Raw genomic sequence first — 19,911 nt, 5'->3', positions numbered from 1 at the left:
TGTATGGTGTTGTGACAGTGCATGTCAGCACTGTTAGACGATGGGTTCGTCGTTGTAAGGAAGCTGAAGGGCAAACACCGTTGACTGACGAAAAGCGGAGCGGCAGGCCGGTGAGTGCAGTGACTCCACACAACATTCAGCAAGTTGATGACATCATTCGTGGTGACCGTCGGGTGACTGCAGATGAAGTGTGTCGCATTATTTCTCTTAGTAAAGGCAGTGTGATCACGATTATTAAACAATTGGGGTACTCAAAAGTTTGTGCACGGTGGGTTCCAAGAATGTTAACCGATCAGAATAAAGAGGCAAGGAAAAGAATAGCCTCCCAACACTTGCAGCGCTTCTGTTTGGAGGGAGATGAGTTTCTGAAAAAAATTGTGACCGGGGACGAAACATGGGTGCATTTTTTTGAACCCGAATCAAAGAGGCAGTCAATGGAGTGGCGTCACACAAGCTCGCCGAGGAAGAAAAAATTCAAAACTGTGCGATCGGAAGGGAAAGTTATGGCAACAGTTTTCTGGGATACAGAGGGTGTGATTCTGGTTGATTTTTTGGAGCAGGGATGCACAATAAATTCTGTTCAATACGTCACAACCCTCAAAAAACTTAAAGCACGTCTTCAGCGAGTTCGCCCAACAAAATCAATGGCAGATGTTCTTCTTTTGCATGACAATGCAAGACCACACACCAGTCGTCACACCTCTGGCGAGATTGTCAAAATTGGATGGGAAGTTTTGCCTCATCCCCCATACAGCCCTGACCTGGCACCATCAGACTTCCATCTGTTCGGGCCACTAAAAGAAGCACATTGTGGGATTCATTTTGAAGATGAGGAGGCCGTCAAAACATCCGTGCGTCAATGGCTTAGGAAGCAGAGCTGTGATTTTTACCGTGCTGGGATACATGCCCTTGTTCAAAGATGGACCAAAACTGTAGAGATGGGCGGAGATTACATTGAAAAATGACAAAATGATCCTCAATGTTGTGGTTTTCAACCTATGTAATTGCATTTAAATTTCCTGACAATTAAACGTAGAAAAAAAAAATAGGAGGCATTACTTTTTGACTGACCCTCGTACTTGCATAACACCTATTGGTAAATTTTAGGTTCATTTTCACGATTACACACAGCACTCAATCTTGGTGAAGCTACAGATACACTGGGTACACAAACATTCCTCAGCTCTGACAAGTTACTCATTGTAACAATCTTGTATATATGATTTATAATCAACTGAAGTTTCACTGAGTATGGTAGGATTGTCTATGTTAAGGATTCATTTGTGGTAATAAGACAGAATTACTTGTAGTGAGAAAAAAATGGCCTAGCAGGAGTTAAGGTCTTCAAAACAAACATCAAATGAATCCATATGCTTCAGTCCACAGTGCGAACAAAATTACCTTTCTATCGAAATACTAAGTGACTTTCAGCATGTTCTCCCTTTTCTTTATTTTTCTTTTTCTTTTTTTTTCATAATATAAAATTATCAATATTGACGAAGTTTCAAATACTGAAGAAATGAAAACACAAATGTGTTGAGCCACAACAGAACAGAGGCAAACAAGTACCCATATGATGGAAAAATCCAGGATAGAATTACAACTAAGTCCTTCATTAGATGCACACACACACACACACACACACACACACACACACACACACACACACACACAGTGAGAGAGAAAGAGAGAGGCACTGTGGCACAACTTATTTTAGTGTCTGGAGTCAACAGTGTGTGTGTGTGTGTGTGTGTGTGTGTGTGTGTGTGTGTGTGTACATCAGATGAAAGGACGTAGTATGACAGCTTAGTAATATCCAACAGCCTACTTTCAAATATGCCTCCTATTTATGGAGTATCAATCGGTCCTACTGTAATGTATGTACTGAAAGAAAACCATGCAATTCATAATGATGCTGCAATGAAGCTAAGCTATCACATAGCTCTTAAAATAGCAAAAGCAGCATGTCCTTTCAGTGACAGAGAATTTTCAAAACAGTTTCTATTTCAAGGTGAACAGTTTGCACATGTATTGAAGAAATTGTTAACAATGTGGAAGCACAGCTCACTGACAGGGAATAAATATATTGTTGTCTATTTTTTGTGTTAGGATGAAAGCTGATTTCAAATAGATGGAAGAATTCCTTAAATTGGTCCTAGAAAACTTAACCAAAAAACGACTTTTGTTGGGAAACTCATTTGTTAATCACAGTGGATGGAGCTGATGGAATGATTGGTCATAAGTCTAGTGCCATTGCTTTCATGAGGAAAAAAAGAGTTGAAAGAAGTTGGTATCCAATAGGAAATCCCACCAATACCCTGTGTTCTTACTGTGTTGATCTGCTGGATAAATGTGCCAAAATAAATGGCATCATTGACATAGCTGTAAAGACAGTTAATATATCACATGGTTCGGGGCATGAGTAGTTCATATCTTTCATGGCAGAACTCAAATGTGAATATGGCAATGTGCCTTATTTTTGCGAAGAACACCAGCAGATTCAAGTGTTGTTTTCAAACATTTTTGAACTTATTCAAGGACAACAGACTTTGATGACTCTCGGCAGGTATCTCATCCTGCCCCCTATGATTGACTTGACCAAGCACCTGAATGGCTCGAACACAACTTCACAGGGCAAACATAAACTAACAACCAAAGTACTTGACACCATTTTGGGTTTCAAGAGAAAATTGCTGTTCTGTGTAACACATTTTTCAGAAAGTTCATGTGTGCATAAACCTTTCCACATATTAGACTAATTGTAACTGAAAAAAGTATAATAAAAGAGACACCTAATGAACATTTTGATGAATTTTTGTTACAGTGATACAGGCTCTAAGTGAAAACTTTGACAGCAAATTTTGTGACTTAAATAGGTTTGAATTTGATTTTAATATTTTTAAAACTCCTTTTGTGACAGATATTAAAAACGTACCTCCTGAAATTCAGTTGCAGCTCACTGATTTTCAGTGTAATCATATGAGGAGGGGAGGTTTTGAACTGCCTAAAATTTGGAAATCTACAAGAATTTTCCTTGTGAACAATGCACACAGTAGTTTAAAATAGCTGCTCTAGTTTCAGTACACTGGGAATCACATGCATGTGTAAAAGTGCTTTTCCACTAATGAAATGAACTGAACTTCAATAGACTGAAAATAACAGTCAACCAGATGCAAAATACACATTTGTAAACCTTGAACATGGTTTTGACAGTTTTAAAACTGTCTTCTTCACAAGGTATTGCACATAGAATCAAATATTATCTATATCCAGTGTAGGAGTTGTTGACCCTATCTACTGCACATGCACGTCACCTACTTAATCATCATTTAAAAACATAATTTAAAAATAGCACCTCTCTACTGCAAAATTTTTCAAAGAGGCATAGAAATTTATGAGCTAAAAGTATTTAATATGTTTGCTTCCTATTATAAAGACAGCAATTAATTCAATCACCATCTGTCCACAGTGGCTGAGCTGAAAGAAGCCACAGAACCTAGAGGCCTTTCTATAAATGAAACAGAGACTAAGTACATGAATTTCACTAAGAAGGAAAATAATAACTTGGATAGACTTTCAGCAGGCAGTTTCAATTTTGAACATGTGCAGAACTTTGATTATTTGGACTCTAATATTAAACAGCACAAATTCCATGTCAACTGAAATAAAACTGCAGATCGTAAGTGGTAATAGATGCTTCCACACATTTAAGAAATTGTTGGCCACTAGGTTATTAAACAGGCAGCTGAAGCTGTACCTATATAAGGTCACGATCAGACCAATTGTAACCTACAGATGCGAAACATGGACGCTTACGAGTGATGATGAGCAGCAGCTCAAGATATTTGAACGAAGAGTGTGGTGCAAGATCTATGGGGCAGTTCAGGATAATAATGGTTTCTGGAGATCTAGGACGAATGCTGAGCTGGACCATCTCATACACGGAGTTGACATTGTAAGAATTATAAGCAGTAGAAGAATAGCCTGGCTTGGACATGTCCTCAGGATGGATACTGGAAGAAGAACTAAAAAGATTTTTGAATGGAGGCCAAATGGAAGAAAACAGTGAGGACGGCCATGAAAATGATGGATAGATGATGTGGAAGAAGTTATAAAATCTCTCAGAGTCCAAGGATGGCACATATCTGCGCTGGAGAGGGCACAATGGAGGCTAAAAACAACACAAGGTTGTAATTCTGCGAGAAGAAGGGAGAAGAAGACATATTATTGCAATGATAAATCTCAGAGTAGGAAATTAGAAAAAAAGAAGAAGAAGAAGAAGAAGAAGAAGAAGCTCTCTACTGCAAAATTTTTCAAACTTGCATAGAAATTTATGAGCTTTAAGCATTTAACATGTTTGCTTTCTATTTTAAATACAGCAATTAATTCAATCACCACCTGTCCACAGTGGCTACTCCACTACCTTCAGTGTATCTCCCTATACATAATAGCCAATGCCTATGATCTAGGTATCATTCAATACTACATTTCCCAACCTCCTGTCAGTTCTAGATCTAGCACCTATATTCTTATCTTTATCTATTTTTCCTTTGAGGAATATACACACACCAAAAACAGTTTTGCATCACCCCAGTTTCTTGAACTCCTGAAGACAGACGTTGACTGTGGATATTGTATCACAGACACAGTCCCTTTGACTGTTCAGAGATGTCACAAAACCCGCCCAAAGGTGTAAACAACCATGCATAAGCAGCGACAGATGAGGTCCAACAGCCGATCAGTTCCAGTCATTCCACGAGTACGGAGGTACACGGCTCGTGTTGGCTGTAGTTCTACCCTGCCTAGACGGTCAATACCATGGTTCGATTGCATCCACATTGTTACTTTGAGCCAGGTAGGGCTCTCAACAAGGGAAGTGTCCAGCCATCTTGGAGTGAACCAAAGTGATGGAGGAGATACAGAGAGACAGGAACTGTCGATGACATGCCTCGCTTAGGCCGCCCAAGGGCTACTACAGCGGTGGATGACTGCTACCTGTGTTCCCATGCTTTTGACACTCCAACTAAACCAGTCAACTTGATGTAGAAGAATATTCAACTACACAATAAAAACTTAATTGGCGTGTATCCCATCCTCTGCCAGGCCTTCAAACTCCTTGTGATGGGCCATAGAACAAGAAATATTGTCCCCAAATGACTCTTACTCCTTCCACAATGGTATTTGGCAGCTTGCCCAACCTTTTTGATGTCCTGGTCCACCTATATGCCATTCCTGCTGCTACGCCACTGCCATAAGGGTCATATCAACCTAAAAGATCCCAGTGTAAAACTCGTTCTGTGCATTCACCCAACAAAACCTACACCAGATACAATGGAATTCTGGTGGATTATGTAAAAATATATTGGAATAAAAATGTATACCTTGATAGTCCTGTAAAGGACTCATTTCAAAATTACATCTTGCATTGATATTGTTGCGAGCTGTGCTGCATGCAGTGTAGAGTAACTGGCTGATGTGCTCGGGGTTTCATCATTTCTGGAACATTCACTATTTAGATTCTGGAATATTTTATGTTTGTATAAATACAGACACTTTTGGTCCAGGAATTCAGTTATGTTCTGGCCATACATTGGTGTTCATAATATGACTACGCTTTCAGATTTGGACCTGACTGTAGTTACAACATAACAAAATTAAACAAATTCCTCAAAGAGAAACTGTGATAGTGTGCATTACTGAATAAAACAGAGACAACAGGTCTCAAGCACAGGAAAGATAGCCATAATAATTAGGAACATCGGGCAAGGAATTTTTGATAATGAAGGTTTGCATGACCAAGGGTATTCACCACAAGATAGTCTGGAAGGGGCACAAACAGAGCATGTTATGTAAAGAGTAGTACTATGTCAGCACAAGCAGTATTTATGCAAAAATTATTGCCACAACAATGTAAGAGGAGCACTGGGTACAATGTGGAGAAGTGAATGAGTACAAAGACGCCCACAAAAATAAGTTTTCAATGCGAATCAGCCAGAAATAGTGTAGAACAATGGGTCATCACAATTACAAATAGTAGCATAAATTGGCTATGGAATAAGAGGAAAATGTATTGGTACTGGAAATGGAATCAATTAGAAAATAAATTTTATTACCAATAATTGATGCAAAATTAATGGCCTGCAAACAAGATACATTGCTCAACAGCGAGACAAATAAGTACTATTTCATTCCAATTTAAGAAAAAAACTGAAGGATATACTGAAGCTACCTATGTTTCCTATATGTGGAATATGCACTGCATATGCATTTGGAAAGATTAATATTGAGCTTGCAGTACTGAGACTATGATAACAGTGCGTTTTGTGGTTCCACAGTTGTGTAAATGCTTTGTCTTGGACATGGACATGGAGCAGTTAAACAACTGAGAAACTCTGGACAACTTCTCTGGTAATAATTTGCAGATGCAATGTGACATAAATGGGGATGAAGTGACATTTAAAATGCAAGTAGCAAAGAAGAGTGAAGCAGAAGCAAATTATGCAGTTGCAATTGATTATGGCTGACAGTGATCTGAAGGAGAAGATTCCTGAAGTTGGTTTGAAGGAAAGGAGTGTCATTGGAGTAAAGAAGAAAATATGCACTTTGCAAGATACTAAATACACTGATAAAGCTGTCTGATTTGCATGGAATGTGAAAGAAGATTTTATTTTTTTTTACTGAGAAGGCTGCAGCTGTCATCAAAAGAAGACACAATGTATTCTGGGTAAAACCTCATCCAAGACCGCTTGCAGTCATAAAGGATCCTCAGTGAATGTTATATGGATCCTGGTGAAATAATCCATTACATGCTGGAAGCCAAAAGGATGGCTTGAACAGAATTTATTTTGGTGTATGTGCAAGGACAGCTATAGTAAGAGGGCCGTCCAACTGTATCAGTTAGCAGAAGGTAGTGCAGTAAACTACATATGTATTTAAATATAGTAGCATTAGGTGTGTATGTAGTGTTGTAAAGATGGTCAGTTGACTGGTGTAACTGTGTTTATGAGTTAAGGAGTAAAAGTGTGTCAACACTGCATTGCATCACTCTAAATCCTGAATGCAGATTGCGAGTTACAGTGAATAGTGTGAGTGCATCTACTGTTATTGTATTCAAGATTTTTTCCTTCCCATCTTCTACTGAAATGACATTACGATTTATATTCCCGACAATGGTTATATCTTCAACTACATTTTTATCTGTTTTAACTTGATATACAGGACTGTGTATCTAATGTGGACACACTAAAATTTCTACACTGATTACACATATATGGCACAGTGCAGTTTCAGACCAGTTACATTATATTTACCAAGGAAGTAGAGCTGAATAAGTGCTGTCTTTACACACTGATTACCACAGCATCCACCAAATTTTGCAGACTCTATCAGTCTTTAAACACATAGTTCCATTTTAAAAAATATTGTTGCTTCCATATCCAGTAAATGAAACACATTTTGAGGGTTAACCAGGTAGCAAAATACTTGAAAATTAACACACTCCCATTTACAGTGTATTTCACTATCTGCAACAATGGCAGAAATTTTACAGTGTTCATGTTAGATGGACCACTCTACATAAATCAATAAGGAACAACTGAATATGTATCTGAATGTGAACAAAGACATGTCATAATTTAAGGTGCAACTCAGTCCTTCTAATTTATTGGTGTGGTGAAGAAGGGGAAACTTAGTACATGCAAAACTGCACCAAATTAGAGAGGCATCCAAGTTTAACGTTAGCTCTGAATTTCGATTGATGCTCTTTCAACAGCTAATTAGCCACTATATATAACTAAAACTGTTTTTGTCGTGTATCCATGGAAATGTTAATGTAGTATTGAATGTATTTGCTGATCAGTCAGAGAATTACATTATAAAAATTAGCATTGTCCTCAGGATTTTCTGTAGAATGACAATAGCATCGAAGACTTGTGCAGTTTAGCAAGTTTGTCACATAGTTTCACAGTGATCCACAGAACAAGCATATTCTCTCTCTCTCTCTCTCTCTCTCTCTCTCTCTCTCTCTCTCTCTCTCTAGCTGCCTCCACATGATGTCTTTTTACTGTTCAACTTTGCACATGTGCAACAGCACACACACTCACTTATTTGTGCATGTGTAATTTCTTCAAATTGGAGGGCAAAAATCAAAGTGCATTGCTTCCCATGTTAGATGGAAATCTCTTGCACTGTTTAGCAGACGACAGGCAACTGAGGCCCATATGTGCTTCATTGTGTAGTGTATTGAGGTTATGCTTTAAGGCAATTTATGTTCAATAATGTCTCTTAGGACAAAGAAAGCATGCTAACATTTATAGATGATTGCAGACAAAAATAAGTCATATGGAACACCACATCTAAAAATTATTTGAACAAAAGTTTGATATGTGCCTTGAGTGGATACTTTTTATTTAATACTTGACAATCATATTATTGTAATGATAAATCTCAGAGTAGGAAATTAGAAAAGAAGCAGTTATTTCATCCATAGCTGCCTTTGTGTATTCTTTTTTGTTTCTTTTCATCACAAATACAAAAATGAAATGGATGCATAGTGGACTGCTTGAACAAATAGCAAACATGTGGACACAATAGTGTGTTTGAGTAAAGTATGTTCAATCCACTAATTTTTGTGCATGCATTTTTGTTCATATGCATATGCAGTAGCACACGACGAAAGAGGCATCATATAGACCCCTCCTCCAAGCTCCCCTCCCTCTCTCTCTTTTCAGTCCTTAAACACTTTAGTTTCTTATCACAAGGTGTTCTTCCATGTTCAACTGCACATTGAATTAAAATCTTCTCAGCCCTCTGTAAGTTCATAACATTGTCAAAGATGGTCTCTTACACTATGTGATCAAAAGTATCCGGACACCCCCCAAAACATACGTTTTTCATATTGATTTGATTTTAACAGGGAAGCTAAAACGGCATAGGTCTAACCCGCCACTACCCGCACCGAAAATAAGTTTATTGTGCAGTATTGCTCCCTGCCTATCTAGTAAAGCCAACCAGTGCACTTAAATAGTTCAAGGAGTCCCTCTACCAGTTTTTGGTTAGACACAATTTCTACAGGTCTAGCTGTCCCAAAGATTCTGTATCTTTTACTCTTCAATGCCATGCATTCGAAGATTAGGTGTGATGCAGTTTCTTCACCCTCATCACAGATTCTATATTTAGGGTCCTCTTCCATTATACCCATTGTGCGTAGGTGTTCTTTGAAATTCCCATGGCCAGTCATCAGTCCAGTCATGAGTTTGATCTCTTTCCTGTTCAATGTCAGGATTACAGAACTTCTTTTAAAACATGGCTTAGGCATCATTACCTTACCATGTTTTTGTTTATGGACCTTGGTGCAATATCCTATGTGCTGTTTCCTAAGCCAGTTCTGTAGCTCTAATTTAATCATAGCCTTGGTGACTGTCAGGACAGGTTGCCCCCATCCTAGCCAATCTGTTGGCTTGTTCATTGTCACAGATCCCTGGGTGGCCAGGGACCCACACTAGGTTTACACTATTGCTTCCCCCTAGCTGCACCAGAGCCCTGTAGCATTCTGCAACAATCATAGATCTTGTTGCAGGAGCTGCCAATGATTTCAGAGCTGCCTGGCTGTCTGAATAGATGTAGATGTTATGGTCCTTGTAGCACCTACACATATCCTCCTCCACACATGCCCTGATTACAGTAATTTCAGCTTGAAATACAGAGGCCAGTTTTCCTAGAGAGATGATGACCTCCAGTCTTGGCTGAACCCCATACACCCCTGCCCCAACGCCTTGGTCTATTTTCGATCCATCAGTGAACCAAAAGATGTCCCCCGTATGGTGTTGAACTGTTTTTTACCACTGCTCCCTGCATCCAATTATTATATTGTAAGGCTCGTCGAAGCAGTTGGGAGTTATTATATAGTCGGCAGGCATTTCCCCAGCCATTCCTATATTTACCTCACTCATTATATTAGTGTGTGATTCTGGATATCCAAATGAGACCCAGTTTTTGCCAGTTTTAAGACTGTGACCCAAAGGTGTAGTGGAGGCAGGTCCAGCATGGCTTCCATTCCAGCGGTTGGTGTGCTGCTAATTCCGCCTGTTATGGCTAAGCACACCAATTTCTGCACCTTGGCAAGCTCTTTAGCTGCAATCCACTGTTCTAATTTTTTCCACCACACTACGGCCCTGTACGAAATCCTATGTCTGACCACTGTGGTGTATATCCAGTGCATACTCCTGGGGCTTAGGCCCTAGTTTTCTTACCACCCCTTCTAGTACTCACTAGAGTACTGTTTGCCTTGGAGCAGATACTCTTACTGTGAGGGGTCTGTTACCTTCTCATCTAAGATTACCCCTAGATATTTCACTATCCCCTTCATTATCCCCTTCATAGGTAGAGTTTCATTGAAGAGCTTTAGATTTCAACTTGAAAGTTGAATATGTCTCTTCGTAAATGGCACCACAACAGTCTTCTTAGGATTAACCCTCAAATCCTGTTTAATGCACCAATTTTACACAATGTCCAAATTTCCTTGTGCCATATTTCTAAGTGTATCAGTAAATTTGCCAAGTATTACTATGACAAGATCATCTGTGTATCCTTGGCAGAAGCATTGTCTGGAATTTAATTTCACAATGAGTTCGTTCACCACTAGATTCCACAATAGAGGGGACAAAACTCCTCCTTGTGGGCAGCCTCTAGTGGTGTTAATTACTAGCGTTTTTCATATTAGGCACACTGTATTGCCACATACTGCAAGGCACTCCATATCATCGACCTCAGTAGTCGTTAGAGATTGTGAGAGAGCAGAATTGGGCACTCCGCAGTACTCACGGGCTTTAAACATGGTCAGGTCATTGGGTGTCACTTGTGTCATGCGTCTGTATGTAAGATTTCCACACTCCTAAACATCCCTAGGTCCACTGTTTCCAATGTGACAGAGAAGTCGAAATATGAAGGGACATATCCAGGCTGACCTCATCTGTTGACTGACAGAGACCGCCAACAGTTGAAGAGGGTTGTAATGTGTAATAGGCAGACATCTATCCAGACCATCACACAGGAATTCCAAACTGCATTAGGATCCACTGCAAGTACTACAACAGTTAGGCGAGAGGGGAGAAAAATTGAATTTCATGGTTGAGCGGCTGCTCATAAGCCACACAACAAGCCAGTAAATGCCAAACAATGCCTTGCTTGGTGTAATGAGCATAAACACTGGACAATTGAACAGTGAAAAAACCCTGTGTGGAGCGACAAATCACAGTACACAATGTGGCGATTCGATGGCAGGATGTGAGTATGGCAAATGCCCGGTGAACATCATCTGCTAGCGTGTATAGTGCCAACAGTAAAATTCGCAGGTGCACCCCTTGTTGTTTTGCGTGGCACTATCACAGCACAGGTCTACACTGAAGTTTTAAGCACCTTCTTGCTTCCCACTGTTGAAGATCAATTCAGGGATGGTGACTGCAACTTTCAACATGATCGAGCACTGTTCATAGTGCACAGCCCCTAGCAGAGTGGTTACAAGACAATAACATCACTGTAAGGAACTGGCCTGTACAGAGTCCTAACCTGAATCCTATAGAACACCTTTGGACGTTTTGGAATGCCGACTTGGTGCCAGGCCTCACAGACTGACATCGATACCTCTCCTCAGTGCAGCTTTCCGTGAAGAATGGGCTGCAACTCCCCAAGAAACCTTCCAGCACCTATTTGAACATATGCCTTTGAGAGTAGAAGCTGTCATCAAGGCTAAGGGTAGGCCAACACCACACTGAATTCCAGCATTACCAGTGGAGGGCATCATGAACTTGTAAGTCATTTTCAGCCAGATGTCCAGATACCATTGATCACATAGTATATATATGCACTGCCCCCAATAAATAATATGCTTCAAATTTAAATCTGTGAACTAGACTGGTAATTATCTTTTCATTCATCCTTAAGCTCTTTTACTTATGCTCAGTGTAATGTGCAATCTACTATTGGTATTTAATAATAATCCGCACCTAAACTGTCCTCAAGTTATAAAGAACACTACGATAGATGGGCCAAGTCTTGTAGCTTCCATGTGTATTTTATATTACATTAAAACTAATTCTTCTATATACAATAATGTGCTACACTACCGAACAGTCATTTTAATACATCATGATTGCAAGTTGTCTTAAAAATTTATAAAAATAATTCAGTGAGCCAGCTTTGTACATCTTTATGTTTGATTTTAATAGGAATTGTGAGTGATCACAGACAATTTTTTTCTATTCTGGTATCAATTAAAAACTACACGTACAACGATACATTTGGTTCCCCAACTTAAATAATGGTTGAACAATGGAAACTCCAGGTAGGAATATCAAAAATATAGTAAAAAGTAGATTGCTACTTACCATAAAGAAGACAAATTAAGTTGCAGACAGGCACAATTAAAAGACACTTACACAAATCTTTCAGCCACAGCCTTCACCAGCAAAAAGAGAAACACACACCATCATGCACAGAAGCAAGCACACCTCATGCACCCATGACCCCCAACTACAGCAGCTCGGGCCAGAATGCAACTGTCTCATGGATGGAAGCAGCAATCTGGAGGGGGCGGGGAAGGGGAAGGGATAGTAGTGTATGAGTGGGGGGAGAGAGGGACAATGTCTGGCGGAGTGTGCACGGACTAGAAAGCCAACAGGTGCAGCATGAGGAGTTTGTGCAGCAGGGAGGTGGGGAAAAAAAAGGAGAGGAGCACGGAAACATGGGTGGGTGCATTGGCAGAAGGTGGCAAACAAAGAGGCCAGAGGTGAGAATGATGAGGAGGTGACAGGATAGAGGGGTGGATTTCTCAGGGTGGAGGGTATGGAGACAGTATGTTACTGATGGTTGAAGCTGGGAAAATTATGAGAGCGGTGAATGTTGAGGCTGGTTCTTGGGGACGGTAGGAGGATTGGGACTATGAGGGGAAATGGCACGATCTGTTTGTGGACTAGGTCTGGGGTTAGTGCCCATTTGTAAAGGTCTTGGTCAGACCCTCAGCATACCGGGCAAGGCAGTTCTTTTCACTGCAGATACAACATTCCTGGGCGGCTAGACTGTATAGAGGGATTTTTTGGTGTGTGAGGGATGACAGCTGTCAAAATGCACGTAGTGTTGGTGGCTGGTGAGATTAATGTGGACAGAGGTGTGGATGGAGCCATCAGAGAGGAGGAGGTCAACATCTAGGAAGGTGGTACACTGAGCATGGGAGGACCAGGTGAAATGGATGGGAGAGGAGGTGTTGAGGTTGTGAAGGAATGAAGATACAGTGTCTTGACCCAAAGTCCAGATCATGAAGGTATCATCAGTGAACCTAAGATAACACACTGTCCCCACAATGCCCACCCAACAGTTTCCGCCCCCTCTGTCCTATCATCTTCTCCCCATTCTCGTCTCCAACCCTCTTTGTTTGCTCTCTCTACCAATGCACCTGCCTATCTTTCCCCACATTGTTTTTCCCCACTTTCCTCTTCCACAACCTCCTAATGCTGCACTTGTTGGCATTTTAGTCACTGCACACTCCACCAGGCAGTGTTCCTTTCTCCCCTCAGCCATACACTACTGTCCCTTTCCCTTCCCTGGCCCCTCCAGATTGCTGCTTCCATCCCATGAGATAACTGTATTCTGGCACAAGCTGCCAGAGAGATGGTGGTCAGGTGTGCGTGACGTGTGCTTGCTTGCGTGTATGAATTGTGTGTGTTTCTCTTTTTCTGAAGAAAGCTGTGGCCGAAAGCTTTGTGTAAGTGTCTTTTTAATTGTGTCTGTCTACAACTTAACATGTCTTCTTTATGGTAAGTAGCAATCTATCTTTTCCTACATTGTTGTTAACAACAATTAACTGAGTCCTGAACACTTATACATTTCTGTAAATAATTCATATACTGAAGGGATATGACTTTCATTTCCCACAAAAGGAATGTGTTACATACAATTTTTTTATTCCATACCTCAGTAACATTGCAATTTGCCATGTTAAACAATTGCCTACATGCAAATTTCATTGGTACATTGTTTCCATTAGTTCTGAGAAACATTCAAATTTACTGTACCTCTGTGGTATGTAAAACATATCAGATGTAGGTGGTTTGTGAAGTTCCCCATCATAAACAGGCCACAAGCCACTCAGTATTCTGAATAAAGATGACTTGCCACAGCCATTTGGTCCTGTTATTAGGAGATGCATTCCTGGTTCCACCTTCAATGTTAATCTACTGCACACCACATCACAGTTTGGAGTCACAATGGGTACATTCAATAAACTGATAGTATTATCCCTTGTTTCATGGATAACTCCTGAAAGTAAATACACCAGAATTTCTTTTATTTGTAAACACACATGTTTGCAGAAAATGAGAGGCAGCCAGTAACTGGTTCAAACATACAAAAGTTTCCTGATAGCAATTTAAGCTAGAAAGCTTCCAAATCACACAACTCTTTTGTCATATGGGGTAAAACAAAACAGCTTAAGGCTGAAGACACTATACACTAAACCAAAGCAGAAATGGCTTTAAGAGTATGTGATCACTGACATGGTTAATCTTAAGGACAAAAATCACAGACCAAGGAAGGGGTAAAAAGAGAGGGTACGTGTACAAACAAGAGATAGGTCTAATTAAGTACCTAAGCAGTCAACAGAATGCCACAGAAGAGGAGAGAGTCACATGGCAGCACAACAAAATACACAACTCAGTATGAAGGGACAGTGATAAATAACTGAAGAATCAGCTTCAAATCTCAGCCTGTCTATTCATTTCATTTTTCTTTTCCTTTTTCTTTTCTTTTTTTCCCCATGATTATCATTTCATGAAATCCTTTTGTGCTGATGCTGGGAAGGTCACTTTACCAGTGCCATGGCCAAGCAGTGTCTAACTAAGCAAGTGCTTCTTCTACAATGATTTTGCTGTTGATAGTGTGTTATGGTAAACTGCTCTTACCTCCCATCTGTTTCATACCATGTGACTGACTGCCTTCTCCCTTAGACAGTTACTGGTTTTGATGACATTAAATTCTGCCTGACATTACTGTCTCCATCTTCCTGCACTAATCATTTCTTTTAACCAAGTAAAGTGGATAATTTTTGTCAATATCTCACTCTACTTCATTATAAAGGCTACATTGGTTTCAAAATTTCAAAGACCAGTTTCCAAATAAGAATATATGACAAAATACAGGTTGGTTATAATTAAACTTTTGCTACTTTATTCATTGTAGATGGGAAACTATTTACATATGGGTACCCAACTTTATAGGAATGATGTTCAGACTTTGTGCTGCAGGATTTCCATTGTTAGTAGTGTTGCTGTTACAACTTACCATGAGGTGCCTGTACTGATATGGCAGCACAGGGTTGAAACATCGGTGTGCATTACAGTGCTGACAATCAACATGGGTCTGGCCAAGGTGAGGAGGGCTTTACTCAAAAAGCTGTTGCATCAAAACAACATCAACAGTGCTGTTGCTCTTTATGAGTAAAATGCATTAAATGAATACAGAGAGGTCCTCTTTGCATTTAGAAGTTGAAGAACATGATCTGGAAGTTCAAATCAACTGGCAATTTTGGGAATTGGTCCTCAGAAAGGCCAACAGCCAATTGTGCCACAGATTGTTGAAGAACTTACTGTTGCCATGGTTGAGAATGCTAGATGCAATGCGCAGTCTTCAAGCAGTGCATGAGGTGTATCACAACAGCTGAACATTCTACTGTCCACCATTTGAAAAGTGCTGTGAATGACTACGAAATGATATTTGTAAACACTTACAAGGTGTTGTAGATGCAGATGGTCGACACATTGTGCAACATTTGTAACAGGGAACATAACCATGGCATGCAATTATTAACACATTACCCTCTTATGTGGAAATTAAAATGTTTTTCTTTCAATGGTTTGGTTTATTCATTATTTACTGTCCTATGATCACTTGTTTTCCATGAGGGTTATCTCAAGTAGCGAAAGTTTAATTATAACCACCCTGTATTTAATGACCACAATTTGTTAACCTGGCTGTCTCACATCCAGTCAAAGACACGTGTTTTGGCATATCTTTTCACAGTGGCTTAAATACGCCAATAAGACACTTAATTATAAATTAAAATGCAAATTATCCAACTTAATATCTAGCAGGACAATGAGACTACATCAAACACACTACCACATATTGTAATTGAAACTGATAGCTTCCACTGACAAAATTGTGAAACAAAATCAGGCCTGCTGAAATATTCGTTCATCATGCAAATATTGTCACACTGTAGTAACACAGCTTGTAAGTAAAATTTTGGTTAACTTCATTTGTGTTCTTATGATTCACAATAAACTTGCTTAAACAATTATTACTGTTGAGTCTAAAAAAACTGAGCCAGACTGCAGATGCAAAGTATAGAGGTACTTTTAATCAGTACTTCTGGGGTTCATGGTAAATACATTAGATCTCTCACAGAAGCAATAAAGATTTTTTTGTAATTAATTACCTTTTACAACAGCTTGTCCATTCTTAAATTCCAGGTGAAACATCTTATCATCAGTTTTTTGATTCTTTGTATCAGCACCTGCAACAACTCCCCGAAGGTACTTTCCTTTGCTTACATCTTCAAATACATCAAGCATGTCTCCCACACGAGATGTGTAACCAGCAAGTTCTACAATCTCCTGTCAATAAAATTGAAATTATTAGACATTCAGATATAAAAAAAATTGACTGTAAGAAAAGAAAAGTTAAGTCCTCTTTTCTTTTCTTTTCTTTATTTTTTTAAAAAACTGCAAATATAAGACAATAGATTAGCACTGACAATGCCAGATTTTAGAGCTTCCTCTATTTGGCTGTTTGGCCGTGAATGCTCCTCAACTGCATTTGGCTCTGAAGATCATTCACACAGCTTACTAGATACACATTCAAATCTTCCCTAAGTCTTCACCTATTAAGGAAATTATCAGTTTTGTGTGTCTCAAACTCATCAAAAAAAAGCAGTGATTTGCATGTGCTCACCAATGCACGCACATGCAGCCACAACCACATGCACTCCTACACCCACACCATGTGTACATCCACATAAAAGTCTTGGTTCAGAAGGTAGATGCAGAATCTATCATTAAAGAGAAATATAATGAAGAGCTTCAAGTTATTTCCTGTTTAGGCAACTACTGCCTGCAACACTATTTGCATGATAATCAAGAATTGGATTTTGCACAGCATAACAGAACATGTTAGGATTCAGTATGATTTATTTTTGGTACTATTTTAAATGATTAGTAATTTTGGTATTCTGGGTGCAATATGGCAATAAGTCATGGAAGGCTTACAGGGAGCACTCACTGAGTTAGGTAAAGGTTTGCTAGTGTTTTATAGTAGACAAACTCGTAACCAAAGAATACTCTGTGATTTTGAAACACTGCGGTTGGTTTATGATATAGGTATTAAGCGAAACATAGTATCAAAAGAACGGAGAGTAATCAAAAACAGGAAGAGGAGACAATCATGAGGAGTGCACAGAACTGCTTGACTTTATTAACTTTTTTAGCATAAGACCTGCTATATTTTCATACTAAGATGGTTTATTGTGAGTCCCTTCACTTTCTGCTGAATTTTCTGGAACAAATTTTTCAATGACTAATTTCATGTTTGTCTCTGAACAGACATTCAGAAATTTATCATAAAGATAGATGGAATACTAGCAATGAAAAGGCTTCAGCGACTGTATTATCCTTTAGTTAATATAATGCCACTTTGTTGAGTACAGTTTTATAGCCAAAATGGGTACTGAAAATGGGTTACATCACAAAACTGAGAGGAGGAGTTGGGTTTTTGAGTATACTGTTTACCACAATTTGGTAACTGCCAGTCATACAAGTAGACAGCTGATTATTTCATAACTAAATAATTTACAAATTGAGACAAAAATACGTTTATGTTGTTATTCTTTAATAACATTGGCACCAGCCTTAAGATGAAATCCAACGAAGAAGATAGAAAATGTATACTTCAGTTTAATGTGTCCTGCATGCCTGTTCACTGACACATTATTTACAAGTAAAGTGTAGCTCACTGGTGCAGAAAACTCAGTGAGAATTAGTTGTTACTAACAATGAGACAGTAAAATACACTATATTGAACTTTGTACACACTCACTCAATCTTATACTGATAATCGGTGACAAGTTAAAACTGAGTGCCATTCCAGGACTTGAACTTTAATAACTACCTCTTGAGGGCAGTGTACTGTCTGGGCATGACTCATGCACCAGCTCAAGCCATTAATTTGCCACAGGCTTCTTGCCATCCACAATTGGCAGCACACTGCCTGAGACAGCAGATATCTTGATGTGTGTTCAGATCCAGCATTGTTCCAACATATTACATACCACAAATACAGCATATACATTGCTGACAATATAAAAAATCAGTATCATGCCAAGACATAAAATCTACTGTGCGTAAAATCATGATGACAAAATAGCAGGTGCATAAAGTATGTGCCAAGATGTCTCACAAAGTTGAGTAAAAACTGAAGGAAAATCATGTGCAGTTGCTGAAACATTGGTTCTTCATCACAACATTGTGTCCAAGTAAGCTGACTGCACTTCTGTAGAAGCATACAGGGGCAACACTGCCAAAACTTGACCCCATCAAACATCTTTTGCTTAGCTGACTTACAATCCACAAAAAAGACACTTTACAACAGTTACAACACACTGACTGCTGTAACAATTGTTTTGATACATTCTACTGAACAGTTAAACCTATTTAATGTTTTGTCTTTCTGTGTCTTTGTGATGAGTCCAGGAGAGCTTTTTAATGTTTTACCTTTATTATTTTTGTCTACAACTTTTTCCCACTAAGAACACCCTCCACCATGCACCGTACGGTGGCTTGCAGAGTATCTACGTGGATGTAGGTGTAAGACGTAGAGTGTCAGGGTATCATTCATTGATAATATATGAGTCTTTGCTGCTTTTGCTGCCATAGTACTTGTTTCAATTGTTGCTGGAAACTGCCTACAAATCATTTGTTTTAGGGCAATAATTCTATATTATTATTACTATTATTGTTTTCAAATGTAGTTCTGAAATTATATTTGCACCTACAGGCATTGTGGAGTTGTTGGTACAATGAGTTTATGTTGAAAAATAACACTGTTAGTGTTGTTTAAAAGTTTTAATGAGGTTAGGAAGTTCAGCGGAGTCACTTTTAATCCAAGGTATGGATGTGCTTTGCTATCTTTAACTCCAGATCCCCGCCCCCTCTCCACCCCCCCCCCCCCCTCTCTCTCTCTCTCTCTCTCTCTCTCTCTCACACACACACACACACACACACACACACATGAGAGGGATACTCCATATCTCACATCAATCTTCTGAACATTAAATAAATACTTGTGGAGATGAGCACTGCAAGTGAAAAATAAAAAGTTCTTGGCATGTTGTTGACAACAATGAAATTTAGTTTGTGTTGGTACCTATCAAATGAACTCAGTTTGTAAAACAGTTTCAATTATTTGGGTTTCAAAGTAGTCATGTTGTGTGCTAATTAAAATTAACAAACTGGAATGCTTCATTGTCACTTATTTTGCACAGATTATCACTAATGGACATTCATCCAAAGTTGGTTCAGGTTGGTTTGTAATGAGTCTTCTCTGTAATATTCTGTAATTAAAAAAAGGTCAGCTGAATTCGAACATGGCCATATTTCAACTGAAGAAATCAATGAGCAGGATGTCTCAAAATTTAAACTACAAATGAAAATAATGAGAAAGTACACATATGGTATTGGACGATTAGCAATTACTGGTGTATGAAAAGCTAACACCTCTGGCACATTAGAAGGAAACATATAGAAGAATTTTTGTGAACAATAAACTGTGAGAAAGCTTGTTGCAAGGCTAGTGCCACATTTGTTCGAT

General features: G+C 39.1%; 1 protein-coding gene across 2 annotated transcripts in view; it reads right to left on the bottom strand.

Annotated features, from left to right (window-relative positions):
- The window catches only part of LOC126297731 (ATP-binding cassette sub-family D member), an 80,796-nt gene that overhangs the window by 18,803 nt on the left and 42,082 nt on the right, over positions 1-19,911 (bottom strand). For both annotated transcript variants that reach the window (XM_049988872.1, XM_049988873.1), the window contains 2 exons: positions 16,487-16,664; positions 14,067-14,310 (listed from right to left, as the gene is read on the bottom strand). In XM_049988872.1, coding sequence (XP_049844829.1) covers positions 14,067-14,310; positions 16,487-16,664 — 422 coding nt within the window. The remainder of the gene's footprint in view (positions 1-14,066; positions 14,311-16,486; positions 16,665-19,911) is intronic.

The sequence above is a fragment of the Schistocerca gregaria genome, chromosome X (genome assembly GCF_023897955.1).
Source record: "Schistocerca gregaria isolate iqSchGreg1 chromosome X, iqSchGreg1.2, whole genome shotgun sequence".
Classification (NCBI taxonomy): domain Eukaryota; kingdom Metazoa; phylum Arthropoda; class Insecta; order Orthoptera; family Acrididae; genus Schistocerca; species Schistocerca gregaria.
Note: the sequence above shows the minus strand (reverse complement) of the source record. Positions and strands in the feature narration are given on the sequence as shown.